At 36.7% G+C, this 27,391-nt stretch overlaps 3 protein-coding genes, 1 long non-coding RNA gene and 1 pseudogene across 5 annotated transcripts; 4 read left to right on the forward strand and 1 right to left on the reverse strand.

The window, feature by feature from the left end:
• The first annotated feature begins 1,127 nt into the window (after positions 1 to 1,127).
• On the forward strand, positions 1,128 to 4,838 carry LOC113341028 (biotin carboxyl carrier protein of acetyl-CoA carboxylase-like). The gene is made up of 9 exons (XM_026586067.1): positions 1,128 to 1,350; positions 2,084 to 2,284; positions 2,733 to 2,812; positions 3,056 to 3,115; positions 3,227 to 3,460; positions 3,743 to 3,805; positions 4,025 to 4,093; positions 4,262 to 4,307; positions 4,459 to 4,838. The coding sequence occupies exons 1-9, from the start codon at positions 1,341 to 1,343 to the stop codon at positions 4,527 to 4,529; spliced, it is 834 nt and encodes a 277-aa protein (XP_026441852.1). The 5' UTR covers positions 1,128 to 1,340; the 3' UTR covers positions 4,530 to 4,838.
• A 348-nt stretch (positions 4,839 to 5,186) lies between these two features.
• On the forward strand, positions 5,187 to 7,547 carry LOC113340899 (zinc finger CCCH domain-containing protein 39-like). The gene is made up of 3 exons (XM_026585949.1): positions 5,187 to 5,418; positions 5,498 to 6,323; positions 7,026 to 7,547. The coding sequence occupies exons 2-3, from the start codon at positions 5,531 to 5,533 to the stop codon at positions 7,262 to 7,264; spliced, it is 1,032 nt and encodes a 343-aa protein (XP_026441734.1). The 5' UTR covers positions 5,187 to 5,418; positions 5,498 to 5,530; the 3' UTR covers positions 7,265 to 7,547.
• A 395-nt stretch (positions 7,548 to 7,942) lies between these two features.
• On the forward strand, positions 7,943 to 11,554 carry LOC113341055. The gene is made up of 2 exons (XR_003355740.1): positions 7,943 to 8,242; positions 11,108 to 11,554. It is a non-coding gene; the product is annotated as an uncharacterized LOC113341055 (long non-coding RNA).
• A 2,369-nt stretch (positions 11,555 to 13,923) lies between these two features.
• LOC113340999 (nudix hydrolase 19, chloroplastic-like) lies at positions 13,924 to 16,700 on the forward strand. 2 transcript variants are annotated; one of them, XM_026586041.1, is made up of 7 exons: positions 13,924 to 14,574; positions 14,670 to 14,810; positions 14,947 to 15,051; positions 15,400 to 15,499; positions 15,804 to 15,896; positions 16,124 to 16,351; positions 16,444 to 16,700. In XM_026586041.1, the coding sequence occupies exons 1-7, from the start codon at positions 13,972 to 13,974 to the stop codon at positions 16,473 to 16,475; spliced, it is 1,302 nt and encodes a 433-aa protein (XP_026441826.1). In that variant the 5' UTR covers positions 13,924 to 13,971; the 3' UTR covers positions 16,476 to 16,700. The 2 variants fall into 2 exon arrangements, with proteins under 2 accessions (XP_026441826.1, XP_026441825.1); XM_026586040.1 differs by lacking the exon at positions 16,444 to 16,700 and having other exon boundaries at positions 16,124 to 16,437.
• A 154-nt stretch (positions 16,701 to 16,854) lies between these two features.
• LOC113340853 lies at positions 16,855 to 26,122 on the reverse strand (annotated as a pseudogene).
• Between the last annotated feature and the right edge of the window lie 1,269 nt (positions 26,123 to 27,391).

Below are 27,391 nucleotides of genomic sequence, written 5' to 3' on the forward strand. Positions count from 1 at the left end.
TTATTATACGAATCTAAACCTCAATTTAACAAAATCATCTTTCAATTTCATCGTATTCATCACCAATCAACTTTCCAGTTCATGTTGGAACCCTAACTCACTGATTCTTCAATGTGAATTAAATTGAAAATCAATAACTAAAAATTCAACCTTAAACTTAACACCCAATACCCATCATTACTTACTTGATTTCATTCTCAATTTGATATAAAATTTTCAATCCATTCTAGAACCCTAATCCTAATTTTACTGATTCCTCTTTCTTTAATCATCACGAAACCCCAACCAAAATTAACTCCACAGACTCATTAACTCTTTCCTTGATTCACTTATTCATTAAGTTTATTCAAATTTCAGAAGAATCATGAATCACTCACTCACAGTTCGTGCGGTGGAGAAGAAAAATGGAAAGAGAAAAGAAAAACCAGAAAAGAAAGAGAAGAAACATAAACTCCGGTTCTCCGTTTGAGCGAACAAACAATATGTGCCTTGATTTTTCCAAAGATTCAACTTGGTTCTCATTATCCAAAGATTATCCAACTTCCAGAGAATCGTGCCAAATGATTCATTGTTTATCCGAGATTCAATTCACAACTGAAGAACGAAGAAGAAGGGAAGGAGCAGAAGAAGAAAAGAGAGAGATAAAAAAGAAAGATATCTCTTCATTTAGTTTTAGGGTTTCTCCTTTTATACCTTAATCGTGTGGATGTGATTAACCCTAGATAATCCGACGGACATGATTATATAAAAATTACTAATTAGTTATTGTGGACGGGTTTACGGGTTGTACCCGCGGTTTCACGGGCCGGGACGGGTTAACCCGTTTATTCACAAGCCGGCATTTCTCCAACCCGAACCCGGCTTGTTTAGAAACCAGCCGAGTCGGGTTCGGGTTTTTACGGGCCGGGTACGGATTAATCCGCGGGTTTCAGCTTGTTTGCCAGCTCTAACTGTAACGCACGATCATTGTGCTCACTTGCCAGACCGGTCATACCTAGTATGGTAATACAGGGAACGAGGTAGTTGCCAATTATAGGCAAGAACCCAGGTGTGGTGGAACCATGGAAGTAGAGCACTGCCAAAGTCATAAAACCGTGGAATGTTAGGTCACCTACGCTCCCTACACATCACAACACCTCACGACCTAAACCCAATCCAACAGTTATTGCTTTTATATTGCCATCGTACGCTCTGAAACACTGAAAGGTTAGATTTTTCCGGAACAATTGTTGAATGAAGATTGAATTTCTCTCCATCAAAACAGAACTTCTTTCTCTGGATTCTTCTTCTTCTTTAGGTTAAGGGTTTATTCTCTGGGTTTACTTCTACCACCACGAAGAATGGCTTCATGTGAGTATCTCTCTCCCTCTCAAATTTTGTCTATTCAGTTCTGAATCTTTCATTTTGAAATGGGTATCTTAAATTGTTGTGTTTTTAGAACTTTGGGAATCTTCAATTGTGTACTAGGATTTTGAGTTTCTTTAATTCATGGGTCTTAGCACATTCATCAGTTCATGCATGTGATATATATTGGATTAATCAGAACTTATCAAATTCTGCAATAAAAGTAGAATTTTTATGGTAATGAATGAATTAGTGGATAACTGGATACGATTTTGTGGACTGTCCATTAGCTCGCTAGGTTGAGAAAAGAATGTGGGTTTGAATACGAAGGATTCGTAATGGATGATTGTTGATACATAGTGCCTAGCACAAGGATAAATTGCGAAGTTTGCGTATTTGACACATTATGGACTGTTATATGTTTGATAATTTGACACATTATATAGGGACTGTACATGGAGAATACTGTTTCTGTTTAGAGTTGCTCCCTGTTTTTGTAATTGGTTGGATTTATGACTGCTGCATGTTCCTCGAAGTAATATCATGATTTTGAAATAGCTCCCACTTTCATAATTGTACAATTCCCGCGCGAGAGACAACCCCTATTTCACTTGTGTTTCATGCTGAAAATCTTCTGTTTCCTGTATACCTGCGCTCGCGATTCTGTCTCAGCGACATTGTAGAATAGAAAAGGCTATTATTATTATTCCTTGCTTACATGTCTCGGTTATTATTTCAGGTAGCTTAGGAGGAGCTTCAACTATAAAGCTTTCAAACTTTAACTCGGACTTCACAAGAACCAAAGCATGTAGCTTACATACACCGTCTGGGATAAGAAATTCGATAGTGCAGAAACCTCTACAAATTCCAGCTTTGGTGATGTCGCGGGTGCCTGCAAAGCATTTCACTTTAAGATGTGCGCCTTCTGATGAAACAGAAAGTAGGTTCTTCTCTGATATATTATTTGTTTGTTATATTTCACAGCATGTGCTTCATGTAATTAAAATCACCATTGGGAAATCCAAATAATGATTCTCCTATTCATTCGAGTTCTTTAGTTATATTACTAATTCCTTTCTTTCTAAGTGAAGCTGAAAGTATGAACTTGGTTGGAGTAGCTAAAAACTTTAGGAATTTTTGAATAATCTAAATGTTCTCTAGCATATTCCATCCCTGAATTGGGTTTAATACTTTAAGTCTGAAGATGCAGGTATTTTCATCTGTTTGTACTATCGAGTCAGGTTTTTACATTTTGTCACAAAATTGAGAAGTCCAGTGGTTAGTTGTCTTTTGTACATGTGACAATACCATCAGTCATTCTTCTTTTATTGATTTATCCGTTGTTTTTAAAGCAAAGTAACACAACATGTTTCTTCTGTGAGGCGCAGCTGCTATTAGTTTAGAGGATGGTCAAGAAGAAAAACAATCTACAGCCGCTAAAAGCCAAATTATACCAAATTCATTTGAGGTGTGTAAATAAGGATGTGACTTCGTTTATTAGATTGTAATTGCTGGCAGTACCAGACTATGCATCTGGGACGTTTCTGTATCATTTAAACTAATAACAGTATATACTTCTACAGAGAGGAATATATGGTGTCGTGTCTATGTTCTTTTGTAAATCATCGGTCTTAAGAGTTTCTTTGATATACACTATACATTATTGTCGAGGTTGTAATGGGTGTTACTTGATCTGAAATTTAATTTGCAGGTGCAATCATTGCTCACAGAAATCTGTGATACAACTTCTATTGCAGAATTTGAATTGAAAGTAAGCAAGTTTCTTTACTCGAGGTGGAAATCAGATCCTTTTTTTGGTTTCTTGCAATCAGTATTTGGATTTTTTTTACTCCAACATGTCCCTTTCTTGTGTTTCTGTTAGCTCGGTGGATTTCGGCTGTACGTGACCAGGAATTTAGCCTCCAACAGTCAACCTACGGCTCCTTTGATTTCAGCTCCCGTAAGTGCAGATACTTCTGTTAACCCTTCTGAGTTGAATGGCTCAGCCTCTTCACCTTCTTTAGCTATTTCGAAATCAGTATCTGCCTTGGGAGAAAGTCAGAGTTTGGTTGATGACGCAACAGATGAAGGGCTCGTCATCCTAAGGTCCCCAAAGGTGAACATACTATTCAGTTTTTTGTTAGAACTTGTACTAAGTTAGATTATTTCTCATAGTATTACATGTCATGAACTCATCTGTATTTATCGGGGTTCACAAGGATTTAACATTCCTGATGCATCATGCCATTCCAGCTCAGCAGCCTAGAACTCTCTCTAGTTAAAAAAAACTGAAAACTCTTTTTCCCGAGCACTTGGAGAAGGAAAAGTGTAACAATAATACATAATTTGGGTCCCTTTACAGCCTAAGGATGTGAATCTGAAATCTTATGTAATGCAGGTTGGATATTTTAGGAGATCTCGAACCATAAAAGGGAAACGAGCACCTCCATCATGCAAAGAGGTATTTTTAATCGGTACTTCACATTTGAATTTTCTTATATTCATTCTTTTGCAAAGAAAAAAAATCATTGGTTAGCTGACTTTAAAAAATGACTCTTAATAATGTTATGGTTTGCCTGATTTGTATTGAAGCCATATTCATTTCCATGTATGTTTCTTGTTTCCTTTTTTTGTTTAACGTATGGTTAAAATATTTCTATGCTGCTCTTATCTTAAACAGAAGCAAGTGGTGAAGGAAGGTCAAGTGGTTTGCTACATCGAACAGCTTGGTGGCGAGATTCCCGTTGAGGTTTGGATTTCCTAACTCTCACCACTCTTTTTCTAAAGAAAATCCTCGTTGCGGTGCTGGTTTCCCTCTCCCGGCCTCTCTTTCAGTTCCTTGTTGAACTAAACCTTAACTTTTAAATCTAAAAGAAAGTAAAAATAATGTGTTCTTATTTATCCATTCTTTTTACAGAGTGATGTTTCCGGAGAAGTAGTCAAGCTTCTAAGGGAAGATGGTGGTATGTGTATATCCTAAAACTTGGATATGTTATTTTCTATTACGTCTTTCATTGATCATAAAAAAAACAGCTTCATTTTTCTCGCCAGAATACTCAACAGATATCACAATAGAACATTATTATACTAACTGTACCCCTTCTCACTTTGCAGAACCAGTTGGATACGGTGATGCTCTAATCACTATTCTTCCATCATTTCCTGGGATAAAGAAGCTTCAGTAGTTATTGATTCACTCCTCACACTTGCACTTGCAAAATCCTTAAGTAATTGAGTATCATTATTAATACCTGACATCATTCATGATTTTTTAGCACTAGTGCTAGTGCTTTAAGTTAGTATTCTTTTTCGAGAAGTACTGATTGATTCTATACAGCGGATATGAGTACACTTTTTGTCCTTGAGTAATCTCATTTATGTTTATAACTGTGCACTATCTCCTGCGAAGATACTTTTTGACTTGATGAAGTCGAAAAGCCATAAGTTATTTTGAGAACACAGTTTCAGAATAATTCAAGCAAAATATTTATTTCCGGTGAAGCAAAATGTTTTTGTGCTCTTTTCGGTGGAAACTTTGAGACGTGGTTTCAAATTGGCTGTTGCCGATGGCCACATTTATCCACCATGGAGGAGAACTCTCTGGATTTTTTTCCTGTGGAGATTTTTTAAGAGCATCATCCCCGATGTTTCCAACTAACACACTACCATATCCCACTAAAATATACCCGCCAAATTTGACGAAATGTTTTTAACTGTCACCGCAATAAATTACCTACCAACATTCCCGGCAGTGCACGTTACACACCGGCAGTGACAAATTTTTTAGGGGTAATTTAGTCAATAAAAATAGCAGATAATCTTGTGATTATCACTAATTCAACAACCCTCGGTCAAAAACACACACAAATTAGGGTTTGAAGAGATTTTACTGTGACTGCTAGGGTTTGGGAGTTACTTCTTTTTTTAAGGTTTTTCTTCTTTAGGGTTTTAGACTTTCAGCCTTCCATATGTTATTCCCTCCATCACCACAAAGCAGAATCATTTCAGGATTTTCATCCCAAATTCTCGCAATTTCTCCAATTTCCTCAATTGGGTTCCTCAATTTTCATACAGGTAAGATAAAGCTTCAATCTTTTCATTTTGAATTTTTGTTGAAGTTTCAACCTTTTTGTTAATCTGACTGCAATTTTAGATAAATCTTGTTTGGAGAAATTTGTGAAAAGAAATGAGTGTTCCAGTACCTCAGGCGGAATTTTACCCACAACCCTTTACAATTGGTAGTGATGGTAATGCAATATTCTGGCCTCAAGTTCCAATTGAGAATGAACAATCTGTAAATTTCTCTGAATTTCCACCATTCAAAAAACCTAGAACTTTTGAAGAAACCCCACCTCCTTTAAATTCATTCGAAAATCAGGGTATGAATCAACAAAGGATGATGATGATGATGCCACTTCCTCAAACTATACCTCAAAACAAAGGAATGGGAAAGCTTTTCTTTAAGACTCGTTTATGTGCAAAGTTTAAAGCAGGTGAATGCCCTTATGGAGATAACTGCAATTTTGCACATGGGGTTGAAGATATTCTTAAGCCGCCTCCGAATTGGCAAGAAATTGTTGCATCCCATGAAGAAGGTCGAGCAACGGGCAATTGGGAAGAGGATCAGAAATTGATTACTAGATTCAAGCTTTGCAAGAAGTATTGTAATGGGGAAGAATGTCCATATGGAGATAAGTGTAACTTTCTTCATAGAGATGTTGGAAAGTGTAGAGAAGATTCGTCGAGGGTTAGAGAAAGTTCTGCGATAAGCATTGGTACTACAGGGTCTGTAGGGTATAATGTAGGTGTAGGTAGGCCTGATCAGCCAGATGTTAATGGAGGAGTATTGAATTCTGTTTCTGATGTTAACTGGGGGATTAAACAACAACATGTTTATTTCAAGACAAGGATCTGCCAAAAGTGGGAACAAAACGATTGCCCTTATGGCGATAAATGCCATTTTGCTCATGGAGTAGCAGGTATACTTACTGAACTTGCATTTAAAAATTGGACTATTCGCATAATTCCTTACATTTAGTTTTTTTTTCCTCTTATGGTTTAGTTATCATCTAAAGTGGCATGTCAAGATAATTTTGTGGTAGAATAAAATTGGTGTTTATATTGATCACATCCAATCCGATTCCGTATTCATGTTAATGTGACATACACATAATAATCGGTTCGTGTATAAAGTTTTGATGGTGTAAATTAATTTTTTAAAATTTATTATGGTTGGTTGAGATTCACTGTAGTGTGGAATTAGTATCTAAACTTGGTGCAGTGTACATTGTCCCATTGTATGCTCATTTATATCATCTAAGGTCACAAGCCGAGATAATCTTCTCAGTAAAATAGATTTGGGGCCCCAATGTTCAAGGCATATCAAGTTATATTGTGCATACGCAGGTGAAGATGAGTGTCAAGTAGCAAATCCTTTTTTTCTTCATTTCTGATTTTTTTTTGTCCTCCCCTTCATTGTTGCTGTTATGAAACTTTTGGAGTTCTGGCGCCTGCTTTCAATTATCAATGCTTTCTTTTTGTCGGTAGGATTTCCACACATCTAGCATTTATGAAAAGAACAAAAACATACAGGGAACTAGTTCCGAAATGAGTAGATAATCGTGCATGATTTTGCTTTAACTTCATGAATTGGTTGTAATAGTAGTTTGTTTGAATGACAGAACTGTACAAGTATGGAGGCCATAGCGAAGTGGAAACGGGAAGCACAACCATAGACTTGGCGAAGTTGATACCTAATACCAACGATGCAACAGCTCCAGGAAGTAATACAGCAGTCATCTCATCTAAAAATCAAATGGTTTTGGCTAAGAAGTGTTTACTGAATTGGGACACAAAGAAGCTAAGTCGCATCTACGCCGACTGGATTGAACCACGTTCACCTACCAATGTTGAGAGCTAAGCTTTACCTGTCAGTCTCTTTGATTTGTGTTGTTTGTTTTCTGAGTTCAAAGATTGGTGATTGATCGAGGTTCCATACAGTTTTTCTCTCTTTTTGTTCCTGCAATTATACAAGTCTAGAAATTCTCAGTGCAGTTTATTAGAATAAGCTGGATATTTTGAAACCAGGTATGTTACTTACCGTCGTTGATACGGGAAAGCCAAAATGTATAAGGGAAATGATAATAACTATGTGAGTTTTGAGGTATTGGAGATTTTGATGAAGGAAATTATTTGCTTATGTTTGTTGTTATGACTTAAGGACATCCTAGCATACTTGCAAGCGCCAGTTCACGACGCGGCAAAAAAGCATGTACTGATGTGCAAAATTTTACGATGGGATCAAAATATGTCGAGCACTTCCCGCGAATCCCACCTTACTTAGCTTGTCTATTGTGTCCTCGTTTGAGCTTAGCATGTACTGATGCCCAAAATTAGTCAAGATCGGTACTATGCCAAGCTCAGGAGTCAGGATGGACAATTGAAAAATGGTAAAGAAAAAAAAAAAGAAAAAAAACGGTGAAAAACGTTTTTACTGTGCTCTGTAAAAAATGGTCACGGTAATAGGAATATCTTTCTCTATCTACACAATCTCTTGTACAGAATTGTCTTTTTCCTGTAACCCTTGAGAAGAAAAAAAACCCATTTCAGTTATCTCACTATCAGTCACTCTTTTGGTCTTCGAAATCAAAACCCTAGAAACAAAATCTGATTCAAAATACTCTGTGTCCCTTCTGCTATCACTATTGCTCCTCTCTCCGAACAAAGGGTTTGATTATGGGGAGATTTAACGATCTACCCAAAGAGATAATGCTCGAAATTTTAAGTCGTTTGCCAATTGAGTCTGTTTTAGACTGCAAATTGGTTTGCAAACCTTGGAAAAATGTTGTTCATCACTCATCCTTCTCCCAAATGCACCTAAATCAGCTTAATTCTGCTGGTAAGTTAAGCTTTATTATCTTTATACTAAGGAGTGATGAAGATTTTTTTTATGCCGAGTGTAATGAGAATTTTCGTCAGACACTGTTTAGTAGAAAAACAAGGATGAATTTAAACCCACCATTTAGCAAGTGTTGTTATGCTTTAGTCGATTCATGCAATGGATTACTTTGCTTCAATGCAATGTATAGAAACCAATGTTATTATGGACCTGCTTACGTATGTAATCCAATCACCAGAGAATACATTATGCTTCCAACATCTAATGTAGCATACAGGTTGACTGGATTTGGTTACATTCCCCCAACCAATGAGTACAAGGTTGTTAGAATCTGTGACGGCTCGATAGACTTAAATGCTGAAAATGTTCAGGTATACACTCTTGGCAGTGGCAATGGATGAGAAATGTAGGAAATGCAGACATCGATATGAAGTATGTTACGCCATGTGCTGGTGCGTTTGCAAATGGAGCTCTTCATTGGGTGAACAACTGTGACGGAACTATTCTTGCTTTCCATTTGACTGATGAAAAATTTATTAAGCTTTCATCACCACCTTGTTTGATACGAGCTGGTGTTTCAGATTTAACCGTTGTGCTAAGGGCTTTAGGTGATTTTCTAAGTGCTACTGGTTATCGCAATTCCGGTAGCGGTAGTTGTGAACTATGGTTATTTAAGAAGAATAAAGATAATTGTGATGACTTGAGCTGGAGTAAAGACTTTAGCTTCGGGGGCTTTGACAAATGCATATGGCAGCCATTTTGGTACGGGAAGAGTGGTAGAATTCTGTGCCATGGGCGTAACAATATTTACAGTTACAATCCAAAAGATTCATCTGCCAAAATAGATGTGAGTTTTAACAACTTTATTTCTAAAGTAATCCCTCACAAGAATACATTAGTCTCATTAAAAGTATTAAGAGAAAAGGATATGAAATCAATGGAATCCAGTGAAGAGCAAGTTCAAGTGAGCAAAAAGAAAACAGCGATTACCTGAAGAAGCCGCGGAACGAAGTAAGAGATCTCTAGGTAAGTGTACTGCTAATAAACCTGCCATTGAAACTTTAAGAAATTTAGGATTAGATGACAAGGGCTCTTTCCTGAATCTAATTATTTGACAATATGTGCTGATATTATATCATGTGTGGATTACTCTTACAGCTTTTTATTGCTATGTTTATTGCGCATTCTGTGATTTACTTTAGTTAGTCTTAAATTCTTAATGGAGAATGTAATGCCAACTTTGAAAATCTTTTTTTCTTGTATAATAAATCAAAATCTGAGTCTGACTAGTATGTGCATGTATCATGGGAAGCGGAGAGCTTTCCTAGTAGTCCTAGGGTTCCTCGCGTTGTAGGACATATATTCGGTTCCTAGTTCTCAGCTATTCATATAGTGTGCGAATTGGATTTTGGATTTGTTAGACCTGCAAAAAACAGTTCTTTTGATAGGAAACAACATAAAAGTTAAGTCTTCATTAGTCCATAAATTTCATAAGAAAAGTGAACACAGGTAGGCAGGAATTTTTCGGTATGAGTACTGTAGACAGTTTCTATGAGAGTGAATATACAACAAACTTAATGTTAAGACTTAATTGGTTCTACATGCTTTGTTTGGTTATAACCATTGAGTCCATCTGTTAAGTCTTAGATTTATCTCACACCTTGCCAACATTAGCATCAGTGACAGAATTTTGGGATTCCATCTTTGGTGGAATGAGTTCACTCACATATTTTGCAGCAAATATTCAAAGTGATCATGATATTGGTAAGTAAAGTTTCCTTCTCATGTCTAATGATTCACTGCTGTAGGGTTTGATGACATTTCTCATGACACATTAATCAACTGAACTTCCCTCATTTGGGTCTTAAATAAAGTATCAAGTAGGAAAATACAAATGCACTTAAGATTTCGGGGGTTGTCTGCTGTGTGCCGCCCTGGAAACAGTGAGAAAATGCTGACATATAGTATAATTTAGGCTTATCCATGTCAAACCATTTGCACTTACGGGAAAGAAACAATGCAGCTCTATGTTATTAGTTATAGGGTACAGTGACTACAGTCCCTATCACTATTATCCAAAGTATTCATCTCTAGAAATGCAGCGGATATAGATACATATATAAGCATAGACAAACACATGTAATTATTTTGTTTTTTGGATTTGACAAAAGGGACCTTTTCTTGAGCATTATTCACCAGTTAGTCAATGACTCGATTTTTAGTACCCCCCTTTCTATCTCACTCTGGCTGATTTTTTTTTGTAGATTTCTTTAGCTTTCTTGTGTTGTACAATTTGTTAATCTGATGTTCAGTAGGAGAATATTATAGTTTACGGTTTACTGATTTTGCTTACAAGGGAAGAAATGTAATTTTTTGCATTAAATGACGGAGCTTTCCCTAGTGTTGCTAGGGTACTCATTTATTTGGTTATTTGCATCATTTTGGGACTAGCAGGGGCCCGGGCTCCCATTAGGTTAACTTGATTATGGTTAGGTTAGATTCACCATAAAGTGGAATTTAGAATCCAAACTTGTTAAACATTGTCCTCATTGTATGCTAAGTTATCATCCAAGTTCTGAAGCCGAGATGATCTTCTTCTCTTAGTAAACAAAGATTATATGCCTCAATGTTCAATTCCTGTCAAGTTATATCATGTGTACTAATGTTAAAAATGAAGATTTTGGAGTTGTGCAGATGCTTTAAGTTATCAGTGCCTTTATTGTCGATTGGGTTTTTCATGCATTCAGCATCTATTAAAAGAGCAGAATTACAGATAGGGAACTAGTTCTGAAATGAATAAATAATCGTGCGTGATTTCATTCAACTTCATGAATTGGTTGTAATAGTGGTTTGTTTGAATGGCAGAACTGTACAAGTATGGAGGCCATAATGAAGTGGAAACGGGAAGCACAACCATAGACTTGGCGAAGTTAATACCAATGAAGTAATACAGCAGTCATCTCATCTAAAAATCAAGTGGTTTTGGCTAAGAAGCGTTTATTGAATTGGGACAGCTAAGTGGCTTCTACGCCGACTGGATTGAGCCACGTTCACCTACCAATGTTGAGAGCTGAGTTTTACTTCCGGTCCCATCGATTTGTGTTGTTTGTTATAGTTTTTCTTTCTTCATTTCCTGCAATTATAGAAGGCTAGAAATTTTCAGTGCAGTTTAGTATAAGCTGGATATATTGAAACCAGGTATGTTGCTTATTACCATTGTTGATATGCGGATAGCTAAAAACTAAGGGCAAAGATAGTAACTATGTGAGTTTTGGTTTTGGAGATCTTGATGAAGGAAATTATTTGTCAGAATACTGCGCCAAACTTTTTGTCAGATAGTTTCAGGAGGACGGCCCATAATCAACATTTAGAAAACGGCGGCGGTGCTTAAAAAGGCCTGGTACCGTAGCTCGTAAAAGAAAAAAGAGGCGGTGAAAAGCGTTTTTTACTGTGCTCTTTTTTTACTTTGTTTGGCCGTGAAAACCCTAGAACGAAAGAAAAAATTTGCATCAAGTTACTGTCTCTTCTGCTATTACTAGTACTCCTCTCTCTGAACAAAGGGTTCGATTATGGGGAGGTTTATCAATCTACCACAAGAGATCATGTCAGAAATTCTAAGTCGTTTACCGACAGAATCTATTCTAGACTGCAAATTAGTTTGTAAACCTTGGAGAGATCTTATTCATCACCCAATCTTTTCTCAGATGCACTTAAATCATCTTGATTCTGCCAGTGAGTTGAGCTTTATTTTCTTTATGCCAATGCTTGATGAACAATTTTCTTATGTTGAGTATGATGAGAATTTTCATGAGACGCTGTTTAGTAGCAAAACATGGATGAATTTAAGCCCTCCATTTTACAAGTATCAATATCATGCAATGGTTTAGTTTGCCTCAGTGCACCGTTTAAAGACTATTATGGACCTGCTTACATCTGTAATCCAATCACCAGAGAATACATTTTGCTTCCAATATCTAAAAGCGGATACCAGTGGACTGGATTTGGTTACGTTCCTTCAACCAATGAGTACAAGGTTGTTAGAATTAAATGCTGGAATTATTCAGGTATACACTCTTGGCAGTGTCAATGAATGGAGAAATGTAGGAAATATGGACATTGAGAATCTTTCAACATTTCCTGGTGCGTTTGCAAATGGAGCTCTTCATTGGAATAGATACGAAGGAGCTATTCTTGCTTTCCGTTTAACTGATGAAAAGTTTATTGAGCTTCCATCACCACCTTGTTTGACAGCTGATGTTTCTGTTACAGAAGGGGTTTTAGGTGATTTTCTAAGTGCTACTTGTTATCCCAATGATTTTCTAAGTGCTACTTGTTATCCCAATGCCAGTAGTGAAATATGGTTGTTGAAGAAGAATAAAGATGATTGTGATGACTTGAGCTGGAGTAAAGACTTTAGCTTTAAGGTTTTTGACAATTACAAATCGTGGCCATTTTGTATGCTACGGAGCTAACAATACTTATAGTTATCATCCAAAACATGTATCATCCCCATATGGATGTGAGTTTTGACAATTTTATTCGTCAAGTAATCCTTCACAAGAATACTTTAGTCTCATTAAAAGTATTAGGAGAAAAGGATGTAAAAACAATGGAATCCACTGAACGAGCAAGTTCGAGTGAGCAGGCAGATAACAAAGTGAAGAAGCCGCAGAACGAAGTAAGAGATCTCTAGGTAAACCTTCATTGAAACTTTAAGCATTTTAGGATTAGATGACAAGGGCTCTTTCGTGTGCCACCTTAGAAACAGTGGGGAGAATGCTGACATATAATTAATAAAGTTTAGGCTTATCGATGTCAACACATTTGCGCTTTCACGAAAGAGAAACAATGCAGCTCTATGTTGTTAGTTATATGGTACAGTCCCTATCATTGTTATCCAAAGTATTTATCTTCAGAAATGCAGCGGATATAGATACATACATAAGCATAGACAGATTACGAGGAAAAAAATGTAATTTGCAGTGAAGGATGGAGCTTTCCTCAGTGTTGCTAGCCTAGGATACTCATTTATTTGGTTCTATGCATCATTTTTGGATTGGCAGGGCCTCCCATTAGGTTAATTTTGATTATGGTTAGCTTACATTCACTGTAAAGTGGAATTTAAAGTCCAAACTTGTTAAACATTGTCTCATTGTATGCTTAGTTATCATCAAAGTTTAGAATCCGAGATGAAGTTTTTAGAAAAATAAGATAAGATTCTCCAATGTTCAAGTCCTGTCAAGTTATATCGTGCATACTAATGTTAAGATGAAGCTTTTGGAGTTATGCAGATGCTATTAATAAATAGTGCCTTGCGGGTAAATAATGGTTGCATGATTTTGCTTTAGCTTCATGAATCGGTTGTAATAGCAGTTTGTTTGAATGGCAGAACCGTACAAGTATGAAGGCCATAATGAAGTGAAACGCGCAGCACAACCATTGACTTGGCGAAATTTATACCTAACACCAATGATGCAGCAATCCCTGGAAAGTAATGCAGCAGTCATCTCATCTAAAAATCAAGTGGTTTTCTCTAAGAAGTGGTTTTGGTTTTTTAAGTTTAAAGGGTGAGGGCGGGCTGAGAGTCGAACTGGCGACCTTTTAAAGTTATTCCACGTGTCAAACATAAGATTTATGATATCATCATCACTTACGTGTTTCTTTCTAATTCCACAGCTCCCACTAACTCTGTAAATAAAATCATCAATGGAAGACGAAGAATAACAATAATGCCCTTATCATTTTCAATCTCTCGTATAATAATCTCATCAATCACACCAAAACTCCAGATTTTAACTACAAGAACCATGTCCTCATCATCATCAGCATCAACACAGTCTCATGCTTTTGCTGGTAATCCATTGAGATCTAAAACACCCAAACCAGGTGATCCAACATCACCAAATTCATCACTACTCAACCTCAAAACACTTATTTTAGATAATGATTCAGTGTTTTCGAAGAAATTTAAATTCTTACCATTCAGAAAAGGCAGGCCATTAGCTTCTTCTTCTTCAGCTTCAAATTCTGATTCTACTGTTTGGAATTTAGGGTGGATTAGTTTGAGTGATTATAAATCAATTGTGGAGAAATCTGGGAATGAGGAGAAGATTATAAATGAGGATTCATTTGTTTATCTTGGTTCAAGATTAGGTAAAGATGTTGAGGAGGATTTTACTTATTGGGCTATTGGTGTTGAGAATGTTGGTGGTGATGTCTGGGTTTCTGAATTGAGTAAGAAGCAGTTTTGTTTTGCTGAGCTTAGGACTTTAATGGTTGCTACTGATTGGGGGGATTCCAGAGAGATGGAAGAGTTAGCTATTGCTGGACATGTAAGAAGAAGCAAGAATTTTTTGGACTTTAATGATAAATTTTTCTGTTTAATTTTTGTTATTTTTGTTGATATTGATTTTGGTGATTAGATCAGGCTAGGGCATTGTTGGAGTGGCACAAGATATCAAGGTTTTGTGGGAATTGTGGAGGAAAGACTATTCCTATAGATGCTGGGAGGAGGAAACAATGCTCAAATGAAGAGTGCAAGAAGAGAGTTTATCCTCGTGTTGATCCAGTCAGTATTACAACCCTCCTACGTTCATTAAATTTCTGATTCTGTAGTGTATTGTAGTTCAACAACTTATTGAATTGAAGAATTGAGTTGTGTTATAATGTGTAAATGTGCTCAAGTGAGAATGGATTTTTGACAGGTAGTTATTATGCTAGTCATTGATAAAGAAAATGATCGTGCATTATTAAGCAGACAATCGAGGTTTGTTCCCCGTATGTGGAGCTGTCTTGCTGGTTTTATCGAGGTATATCGTTTTTTCCACTCAAGTTGGTGAATGTTTGAGATTTTATTGTTTTGCCTGTTCTTGGATTTTTGGAAATGAAATTACATATGTCTAGGCTAGTAGTCATTATATGGACAAATCATAAATACAGGACTCATGTTTAGCAACCAATTCTAAGAGCTTCAATGTTCCATTAATATTGTTCGGATTGACTACTCAAAAGCAGTAATACTACTATTAACCACATAGACAAGTAAAACCACTAGGTTACTTTAGAAAAAGTGTTCTTTGCTATTATTCTTCTATTTTGCTTTTGAAATAAACGAGCCTTCTTATTTATAGTATTGGTTCTTGACCTTTTTGTTATAGCCAGGAGAAAGCTTGGAGGAGGCTGTAAGGAGAGAAACATGGGAGGAAACTGGTATTGAAGTTGGTGAAGTTATATATCATAGTTCTCAGCCTTGGCCTGGTAGGTGATCATGCTTGTGTTCCGCAACACACACCATATGCATGTCTTATAAATGAAAAAATGGATTCAATGTGAAGCCTGTGGCTGTAGCTGCTTGAGTTAACAGCTGACACCAATACCTCCTAGAACTATTTCCTGTTATCATTATTATCAGGGTATCTGCTCTTCTGGTTCCACAAAGTGTGTCTGGAATCCTGAAATTATGTCAGACCTGTGTGCAAATGGCATAAAGTCGTGACACTGTTCATGACCGTTCTTCTGTCTGTCTTGGAACTGACTTCTTTCTCATTTGAAATGTTTTCAGTTGGACCTAATAGTATGCCATGCCAATTGATGGTGGGTTTCTTTGCATATGCAAAATCACTTGAAATAAGTGTCGACAAGGTGGAGTTGGAAGGTATTTTTAATGATTTTAAAGAAATAAAAGTATTTCAATGACTTGTTAGCACATACATTCTGCTGGGGTTTAAACAAATGAATCCTCATTCATTCATTTATAAAAGTATTTCAATTTATATGCACCTGATTATTGCCTGCTAAATCTACTTGTGGATACCCTTTTCAAGGTGTTTCCAATCAGTTTCACACAACTTTAGTTTAAAGAACTTATTTTTGTTTTTTTAGATGCTCGATGGCATAGTAGAGAAGACGTAAAGAATGCACTGACATTTGCGGAGTATGAAAAGGCGCAAAGAACAGCTGCAGACAAAGTTGACCAGATGTGCAAAGGAGTCGAAAAGGGCCTGAACTTCTCTTCAGATTTCAACGTAGAAAGCGGTGAACTTGCTCCTATGTTCATTCCTGGGCCCTTTGCCATTGCCCATCACTTGATCTCTGCATGGATAGACCAAAGTAAGTTATTAGATGGATCACACATGCTTTTAAAACGTGTTTCTAGGTCAAATTTGTAGTGTACTGCTCTTATCTCCTCATTTTCTTTGCAGCTTGTATTAAATCTTCCTCGCAGTGTTCGTGAGACGAAATATTGTTCTCATTAGCAGTCGTCAGGGAAGGAACTTCTTCTGTTTGACATTGTTAAAGTTATTGTTGTAGTCTATGTGATGTTCAAGCTTTTGAGTGTAGTTTCTATAAGAAGTGGTTCATTTTAACAAGTATGAATCAAATGGCTTTGTACTCTGTTGTGTATCAAATCAAAATAATGAAATCGGATGGAAATCTTTTTTCCTGTATCTTTTGCTTATTGGGTTCTTCTGCTGGATTCGTCATGAACGTTACAATTATAAGAAAGATAGTGAAAGTAGACGAAGTGACGAACTTTCTCGTTGATATTGCAATGTCAGGAACATACTTTGTAACAGCAACTTTACCCAGATGAGTTGATTATATCCAAGATTTCAAATGCTTTTCTGAGATTGTGTAGTAGATTGAGCCCATTTTATAGTTGATCTTGCCAAAGCACCAGTGGATCAACGCATTTCTTTAAAAGAGGATCATCAGGAGGCAAAAGATATCTCAGGTCATCAGAAGCAAGGATAACAACATTCACACCTCTCACCAAAAGAACTTGAAGAGCAATTCTCAACAGATTTCTGGCTCCGTCAATATCCTTCTTAGTTAAAGCTTCATTTGCTGGAACTACAGTGTGCTCCATTGCACGTTTGTCTGGCAGCACAACCTCAAATCCCTACAGCTCATAGCTTAGCAGTGATGTATTTTCAAATAGTGATTGTAATAGTGGTAAAAAGGATTTTTTCAGACTTGTGAAGAAAACAATTTTTTTTTTTAGATTTAATTTAAAAAGGAAAATAAATAAAATAATTCAAGTTTAGAGAAAATTACCAAGACTAGGATTCCACCATTGACCAAATAAATAGTAAACTCTAAATAGTTTTTATGCAATTCTATCTTTAAAATCAATTCTAATATTTGCCTCAAATATGTTTTTGAAGTAATAATTGTAATCAAAAAGTATAAAACATCAAAAGTTATTAAAACCCAGCATGCTTCATCAAGTTAATTCACAATTATTCAATAAAAACTAATAATTCAAATTCAATTCATGCAAATAATTAAATAATAATATTGCAAATAAATAGAAAAATTAGAACTATACCAATAAATTTTGTGTCAATGGCTTCCTCCGTCGCCTCGGCTAATGGGTTTAGCTCCTCATCCCAAAAACACACTCACAGGATAAATTCATGGATAAAATAGGTGTTTTTATTGATGAATATAAGATGAAACAGGAATTTGCAACGCTGTAATGGTGTTACAGCGCCACTGTTACAAAGGGGAAAAGGGCTGAAAATCAACGATACAACTCAAGTGCTGTAAAACAACGACACTGGGTTCCACTTTTAAGACTGTTGAAGAACGACTGTCTTAGCTAGTCTGTTCTTCATCTTCTTCTTCCTCCTCGAGCAGCAGCAGCAGCACTGTAACTCGATTCTCCCTTCTCTGCAGACCTCTAAACTCTCTCCTAAGGTTTTCTAACCCTTCTATGATGAAAACACAGCTATTTATAGCTATCCAACTCCCTAGAAACTCGATCAAATCCGAGAATAATCTCATTATTCTTCTCGGGCAGTTTGGAGAAAAATCACTTTCCTGTTGATTCACGTGGTTCTGTTGGCTATTCTCTCGTATCCAAACTATTCTCTGACTTGGAATGAACTGAATTGGTATATATCCACGCAAGAATATCCCATAAATCTCTCTGACCAATCCCAAACCCTAAACAGAGAAGCCGTATCCTGTTGGGACTTTGATCAATTATTCCGACTTATCCAGCCCAATTGGATGGGTCTAGACAATTGCGTTAGGCCTGTTATGTCTTCTAGAGTCCGTAGGTACCAAATACACCCGTTTAATCTCCTCAGAACTCGCTAAGAATTCAAGTCCAAAATTGTTGTCGCTGCAGCCAATTCTTCCCGCCAATTTCTGTTTTGAATTTTGAAGATGACCTCCCCTTATCCAGTTCCGGTGTCCCTTTAGTACATGCCCTGAAATGGGGTGCCCCTTATCCAAATTAGGAGTGCCTTTAGAAATTCTTCTGGGATGTTTTCTGCTCTTTTTCAGGGTTCCTCCGGGGTATTTCTGGGGTGCTTCTGGTAGTTATCAACGGAGGTCCAAATGCCGCATTTTTAGCCAATTTCGCCACAAAGCCTCATTCTTCCAAAAACACCTACAAATAAATAAAATAACCAAATAAGTACGATATCGAGCACTAACAATATATACAAATGAGCTATAATACACACATAAATGCGTCTATCAAATACCCCCAAACTTATTATTTGCTAGTCCCGAGCAAATCAAAACTACAAAATAAAATCCTAACTCACTTTCGCAGGCATCGTCGATTGCATTTAGCGTATGCAATAAGCCTTTAAACCCCTAGGTGTCCCTAGTGACCGAGTTATAGTCGGGGAGGGCTTACTAGAGATATACCCACAAAACCTTAATACTCCAGACCCTAGCTATCTACAACAAACCTTGGAAGGCACTAAAGAATCTCCTTGGTTGGCATACTTATTGACTACAAGAGGAAGTACCCTGATGTGAAATTACAATTGATGTACACGAGTTTGCACTCAAGCATACTAAAATTCATATATAAGTGACAGAGCTCTACTCAGATAGTTGCACTATGGACATCATATTCGGAGTCAAACTAATCACATGGAAAGATTAAGAGATGGATATAGAAAAACATAGATGGTTTTGATGTTTACTAAGTGAACGTCGTTTCCCATATCTGTCTGAAGGCCTCCGACAAAGAACCTATCCTAATGGATTGAGATACTAGTCTGACTAATATCAACACACTGGCATATACAAGGGTACCAGTGGTCGATAACCTAACTCTAGGTCAACACAACTGGCATATACAAGGGTACCAGTGGTCGACTTTATTGAATTTTCCTTTTGGTCGAATGGTCTGGTCTCAAATTTTTTTTTTTTTCTCAACTTTTTTATTTTCAACTGTTTTTTTTCAACTGTTTTTTTTTTTTTTTTTGTAACTCAATCACTCTAATTCATCCTAGCATTGGTAACAACTTGAATCGTGGGTCCCCACCTATCACTTAGAGAAACATGGTTTAAAAACAAAATAAAATAAAATAAAAATAGAAGTGAAAAGGACTCAACGAGATATGGTGAAACTATCATGTTATTTCTAACACCTGAGCTCTGTGCTTTTATGAATAGACTCTTTAGATGTTTCCATCTATTCAGATTGGCTCCTCAACTCCTACAACCAAAATGCTTCCATCCACTTAGATTGGTTAGTGCCATTCTAAATACGCATAAATTTCTAGGCTCTGGAGTTTATTTATTCATACTGCAACTAAAAAGTTTCTCCCATACCCCCAAACTTAAATCTAACATTGTCCTCAATGTTCTAAAGATGAAATTAAAAGCACGAACAAGGAGAAACTGTTACCATTTGAAACAAAAGAGATAAGGAAAGATATTACCGTGTTGCATGAGATTGGGTTACCTCCCAAGAAGTGCTAAGTTTAATGTCTTCAGCCAGACTTAGGAAAGATTATTCACCTCGAATCATATAGTAACAGTCGAAATAACTGTGGGTCTTCAAAACCAAATAGAGATGACCAAAGGAAACTGCAATAAACCAAGAAAATGAACAAGACTAGCAACCTCTTACCTAGTTTCCTGATTAAGATATCTACATCTAATTGTGGTTCAGGTTCAGGTTCTATAGAAGGGTCTAAATATATTTCTTTAGGATGCAACTCCTCAAAATTGAGATCCGAATTATTAGGTCCTAGAGTCTGTAAATACTCAAATAAGAACTTAGAAGCACATAATAATAACCTAAATAATTGAGGATCCTCTAAGTCAATCAGATTTGACTTACATAATTGACCAAAATGAGAGTGGTGGTCATTCTTAAGCAAATGTGTCGATTCTAATTTCCTAAAGCATTTAGGTTTAGTCTCACAACTTAATATTCGACACATTTGGAATATAAACGTTCCCACAGTTGGAAGAAAACTATTTGGTGGGAAAACAAAGTCAATCTGGGGATCATAGCCTGGGAAAACCACATCAACCAGAGGATGGGTTTCTAACGACTGAACTTCTTCCTGGACATCATTAGGTTCGGGAAAACGAGTATGAAGGTAATCTTGTAAAATGGTCGAGGCAAAGATATCAAGTCCTAAGTGAAGGGACTTTCTGAGAGTTAAAGGTAAGGCACTAGGAAGGTGATAATCACCCCCAAACTTAGAGTTTTTAGTGTCTCTAGTTAGACTAGTCACAATCTCCCTAATTCCTAGGTCATCAAATTCCTGAAAATGGGCAATTGATTCTTCTAAGTCAGGTTCATCCTCATTAATCTCTACGAGTTCATCTAAGACTATTGTTTCTAAATCGTACGACTGTGAAACAGTATTCTCAGGATAAAACCGTTCCTCGAAACCATCATCGATTACAGTTTCTAAATCGTTCGACTCGAAAACAGTAGTCTCAAGGTAAACCGGTTCCTCTAAACCTTTATCGGATTCGTAAACAGGACAAACTACATCGTCTAAAACGGGGATATTTTAGTCAAATCCTTGTCCTTTTGAATAGGTGAATAATTGTTAAAATTATTAGGATCTGAACCAGAAATAATATAATCATTATAAGGCTCAATTGGGGTAAGAAATTCCTGATCACTATTCCCACATGTTTCCGATTCTTCATCAGCACTATCCTCATCACAATCATTATTATAATAGCATGAAAATGGTTGAACCTCATCTAAAGTAGTGTTATCAATTCTGACCTCGACATCCTGATTATGGAAATAACTATTCTCAAGGGTATTATCGGAAACACTATATCGAGCATTCTGCTCCTCTAACAAACGCTTCTCAATCCACTCACAAGATTTCCTGATGGTATCATGTATCGAAGGTTCACTATTAGTTGCGATTCTTTTGTCCATAACTAAGTCATTTATCTCAGTTGACTCATATGTTGACTCAAGTAACCTACGACGTGATGACTCAATTAGCCTACGCGCCTCATCTAGAGGAGAGGAATTATAAGATTTTTGCTCGTAAGACAAATTCGCGTGTGGATAGTAATTGGGCTCACCATGGTATGAACCATAACCTTGAAAAGGTTGGCGTTTCTTAACTACTATTCTCACCATGGTCATAAAATTGATGATGTTCATATTCAACTTCAGGTCGATACTCATTGTATTGGCTTCTATTATACCAGTTTGACATTCTTAATTGCAAGGGAATTCTACAAAATCACAAACAAGGCCGACTCGACCAAATCAAACCTATAAAATCTAGCAAACAAAAATAATGATGGCTCCACTTAGATTGTTTCTAGACCAGCTTCTATCTCTCGAAGGGAAATTCGTTACAATTTGAGCACACCCCTCTGGAATCAATCCGAGCTAATGTAAGTTGAATCGAGGCGAGGGAATCTTAGTAGAGCTTTGATACCCAAGGCCTCACCGCATTAGAAGGCGGCGCAGTCACGCATTCAACTCACATAAACCATCATGAACTTTGAAGTGTGCTTAAAGAGCAACCAATATTTTTCGAACGAGTTTCCTATTAAGCTCGTTACCCTATCGGTCTCGTTCTATTCCAAATTTTAAAGCTTGGGTTCGCGTTAGGTTTCGTTTTCCTAAGGCGGGCAAGAAGGGAGTGGTGATGAAATCCGAACCCTTATCTTGTATTGGCCAGGCCTTGCCCTTTACTAGGAATTTAAAAACAGTCCAAATTCGTCCTCAATCAATGAATCACCTTAAGGAATACAGTAAACCCGCTGACAGGAGATTCATGAGTGTTTCGATGGACTTACCTCCCGTACCAGACGGGGGATGAACCGTTGTAGTCGACTCGTCCACTGACTCCGGTGTCAGTGTACGAACCCGAGGGGCCGAGGTGATATTGTAATCACCGTCCTTCTCTGCACACAATTATATTTAAACCACCCTTCCGTAGTGTTTTTAAAAAAAATTAAAAAAAAATGTCCAAAGTTCATAGTCCAAAAGTCCAAAAATAAAGTGCAAAAGAAAAAGTAAATTACAAAATATTTCCTAATACAATTCTAAAAAAAATAATAAAACTAAATCTTAAAACAAAAATTGTCTTCTTTTTCTTCTCTTTTAGCTTTAAGCTTTGTTCCAAGTCCTTAGTATCCAACTTCAAACCTGCAAATGAAAGACACACCCAAAGAAACGTAAAGAGGAACAAATAAAAATAATAATAAAAAATAAATAAAAAATAAATCTAAAAAAAATGCTACCTAAACACAAATCCGCGTCGGCGGCGCCAAAAATTTGATGTATTTTCAAATAGTGATTGTAATAGTGGTAAAAAGGGTCTTTTCAGACTTGTGAAGAAACCAATTTTTTTTTAGATTTAATTTAAAAAGGAAAATAAATAAAATAATTCAAGTTTAGAGAAAATTACCAAGACTAGGATTCCACCATTGACCAAATAAATTGTAAACTCTAAATAGTTTTTATGCAATTCTATCTTTAAAATCAATTCTGATATTTGCCTCAAATATGTTTTTGAAGTAATAATTGTAATCAAAAAGTATAAAACATCAAAAGTTATTAAAACCCAACATGCTTCATCAAGTTATTCACAATTATTCAATAAAAACTAATAATTCAAATTCAATTCATGCAAATAATTAAATAATAATATTGCAAATAAATAGAAAAATTAGAACTATACCAATAAATTTTGTGTCAATGGCTTCCTCCGTCGTCTCGGCTAATGGGTTTAGCTCCTCATCCCAAAAACACACTCACAAGATAAATTCATGGATAAAATAGGTGTTTTTATTGATGAATATAAGATGAAACAGGAATTTGCAACGCTGTAATGGTGTTACAGCGCCACTGTTACAAAGGGGAAAAGGGCTGAAAATCAACGATACAACTCAAGTGCTGTAAAACAACGACACTGGGTTCCACTTTTAAGACTGTTGAAGAACGACTGTCTTAGCTAGTCTGTTCTTCGTCTTCTTCTTCCTCCTCGAGCAGCAGCAGCAGCACTGTAACTCTCTGTAACTCGATTCTCCCTTCTCTGCAGACCTCTAAACTCTCTCCTAAGGTTTTCTAACCCTTCTATGATGAAAACACAGCTATTTATAGCTATCCAACTCCCTAGAAACTCGATCAAATCCGAGAATAATCTCATTATTCTTCTCGGGCAGTTTGGAGAAAAATCACTTTCCTGTTGATTCACGTGCTTCTGTTGGCTATTCTCTCGTATCCAAACTATTCTCTGACTTGGAATGAACTGAATTGGTATATATCCACGCAAGAATATACCATAAATCTCTCTGACCAATCCCAAACCTAGTTAGTAATTTCGCGAATGATTCGCGAATCATTCGCGAATTTTTACGTATCACGAATTTTACCTATTCGCGTACGTTTGCAACTCCGAATCCAAGTCGCGTATTATGTGGCATTCCCGGATTATTCGCGAATCGTTCACGAATTTTACGTATCCCGAATGATACGTCCGCTTAATTCGCCATAAATTCTTTAGCTTTTACTTTTCAAAGACTCCACTTTTTGGGCTTTATTGCCTCCCGAGCATACACGACCGAATATTAGACGTGTTGTAATTTTTATGAAACAAAAACGACTGAAGAGATTTGAAGATGAAGGTGAGAGAGATCTCAAACTCACTAACCAAGCATCTAAACCACCATACGACGTCCTCTTAGATAACTAATGTTGTATATATTATTAATATCATCATATTAAGTTTATTTTTTCTTTAAGTAACTCACACATATGCATAAAAATTGGTCTATGACCTTATAAATACAAATTTGTTGTTATATATAGATACAGAATTTTCAGATCCGAACTCACATTTATAAATCGAATTATACACGTACGTATGCCGTTCCGAATTACTGACGAATCACGTCCCGTTGACCGAATTTTGGACCGAATCTGGATTTTACAAAACCGTATAATACTCGTACGTTTACCGTTCCGTACGTTTGACGAATCCCGAATTGCTAACTAGGATCCCAAACCCTAAACAGAGAAGCCGTATCCTGTTGGGACTTTGATCAATTATTCCGACTTATCCAACCCAATTGGATGGGTCTAGACGATTGCATTAGGCATGTTATGTCTTCTAGAGTCCGTAGGTACCAAATACACCCGTTTAATCTCCTCAGAACTCGCTAAGAATTCAACTCCAAAACTGTTGTCGATGCAGCCAATTCTTCCCGCCAATTTCTGTTTTGAATTTTGAAGATGACCTCCCCTTATCCAGTTCCGGTGTCCCTTTAGTACATGCCCTGAAATGGGGTGCCCCTTATCCAACTTAGGAGTGCCTTTAGAAATTCTTCTGGGATGTTTTCTGCACTTTTTCAGGGTTCCTCCGGGGTATTTCTGGGGTGCTTCTGGTAGTTATCAACGGAGGTCCAAATGCCACATTTTTAGCCAATTTCGCCACAAAGCCTCATTCTTCCAAAAACACCTACAAATAAATAAAATAACCAAATAAGTACGATATCGAGCACTAAAAATATATACAAATGAGCTATAATAGACACATGAATGCGTCTATCAAGCAGTCAGCATACTGAAAAACATAGCAACAACCAAGGAATATTGATATGGAAACTGAAACCGCAGTCTGGGAAATTTAGTACCTCGTTCTGAAGTTTTTCTTGATAATATCGCGCAGTTGAAGGTGCATCAGTAGCAAGAACTCCAATCCTCACATTACTCCCACCTTCAATTGGCTTCAAGTTTGCTTCTTTGAGTTCCTCAGCAACGGAATCACCCATATGAAGAACAGGAACTGAGCACCCTTCAGAAATCTCACTATGCCATATATGCGAAACATCGCAAGGCATAACAATACAACGAGCGCCAGACTGTTCGAGAAACGTTACTTTTGATCTCAAATTCTGCAAAACTGGAGAAAAATCCAAATCCAAACAAGCATTTCTCGTACCACAAGAAGAAAGTTGTTTCCTCGACACTGGGTCACTACAAATTACAAATGGAAGATTTTCCTCTCCTTCTTTTGAACTCAATTCCACTAGTTTTCCGGCAAATGTCAGAGTAGAAGTTGCCGATACACCTCCTATGATTCCGACTGTATTCACTTGGCCAAGTAAAGAACTGTTTTTCATACAATTAGCCAGACCTGAAGACGAAGTTATGCTGTTATCAGGTGGATTTTCACTCTCATTGGTTTGCAAGAGAACTGATAATGGTTTTACAGATACAAATCTTACCGAATTCGGTTTCATCGAACAATTCTTGATCCTATAATCAAAAGTACTCCTACCCATAAATTGTGATGGATATTTCAATGTAGTAGCATGGTTCATCTTCCCACCAAAATACCGAAAAAGAAAGCAATTCAGAAAAATCTCTGCAATGAAATACCAGTGACTCAGAACTTAGCTCATCTCAAAATGCAAGAAGAAGACCCAGCAGGAATATTCACCTTAAAACTAGAAAAAATCAGAGAATGATTTGTTTGTGAAGGACAAGTAGGATTTCAGAGACAGGACAAGTCACATGTCCTCAATTATGGAAGTGCGAGATTTTTTTTTATTACTCAAAGGTTGTCTTCTTCCATCACATTTTCTTTGTTTCTTATTCCCTCCGTTCTTTTTTAATAGGCCAGTTTTGTTTTTAGCGAAATTTAAGGAAATTAAGAAAACTAATCATTGAAAGTGGTCCTCATGACACTTGTCAATAAAAGAAGTGAAGTGAAATGGTCCCCATGACACTTGTTAGCAAAAGAAGTAAAGTGAAGTGGTCCACATGACACTTGTCATCAAAAGAAGTTAAGAGAAAAGTGGTCCCAATAAATTAAAATAACATTTGACTTTCCCAATTAGGAAACTGGCCTATTTTTTTGAAACTTTTATTTATAGAAAGTGGCCTATTAAAAAAGAACGGAGGGAGTATCATTTTGTTTCTTATAGTTACAGTAAAAAGTACCAACCAAGAGAAATGATTTCTTACCTTAGGTTGGTGATGGTTTAATTTACTTTATCCTCTTTTGGCATGGAGTCTTGGAAGTTGAAATGATAAGAATAGCAGCAGTTGGGAACTTGGGAAGAGTGAACTAGCGTATACTGGCCCCTGCCAAGGTTATTTTGTCAAGCACGTGTTCCTTGCGACTTAAGTCAAAGTCAGAAGCAGAAGATGTTTTGTTTCACAAAAAATCGACTTTTCTGTTTTTAGAAGTCGTTCTGAAAAACCACATCCAAACTGACTTCTTGTTTTTTGACTTCTAAAAGTCAAAAAGCTACTTCTGAATGTATATCCAGACGCGTTATAAATCGTTTTGAAATTTGATAGCCAAGCTGAATTCTGATTTTTCGAAGTTGTTATCCAAACGGGATACAAATTTCAGAATAACTTTTATAAGCACAAAGAATTACTCCACATTTATGACTACTGGAAATTGCTTCTGCTTCTGGTTGCTAGCAACATTGTATAGCTTTTCATGATGAGACTTATATTGTTGAACTTAGTCGGGGAAATTTGAACTTTTAAGTCCTTTTAGAAATGTGCTGGCTAATTTTGCGAGTGACTTCTTTGGTACAACTACTATCTGGTTTGAAGTTTAATGATGAGATGAGACTGTTGTTTTATGAGTAATTGAGATGAAAGTTTGGCAATTTTCATCCATTATTTTAGATAGCGAGTGATTGGGATGGCTTGTTTTTAATGCGAAAGTGATAAGTTAGGTTTGCTAGAGTTCAATCATTTCATTTCTTGTTGTCAAGAATATATGGAATCTGGTTTGGTAAAGGTTAAACGTTTCATTTCTTGCTGTCGAGATTATATGGAATCTGGTTTGGTTTGTAAGTATAGTTGTGTCGTTATATGGGGGTAAGTGTCCAAGAATACAAGCTAGTGCCCGTTTGGTTGAG

The sequence above is a fragment of the Papaver somniferum genome, unplaced genomic scaffold, assembly GCF_003573695.1.
Source record: "Papaver somniferum cultivar HN1 unplaced genomic scaffold, ASM357369v1 unplaced-scaffold_24, whole genome shotgun sequence".
In the NCBI taxonomy this organism is placed as follows: domain Eukaryota; kingdom Viridiplantae; phylum Streptophyta; class Magnoliopsida; order Ranunculales; family Papaveraceae; genus Papaver; species Papaver somniferum.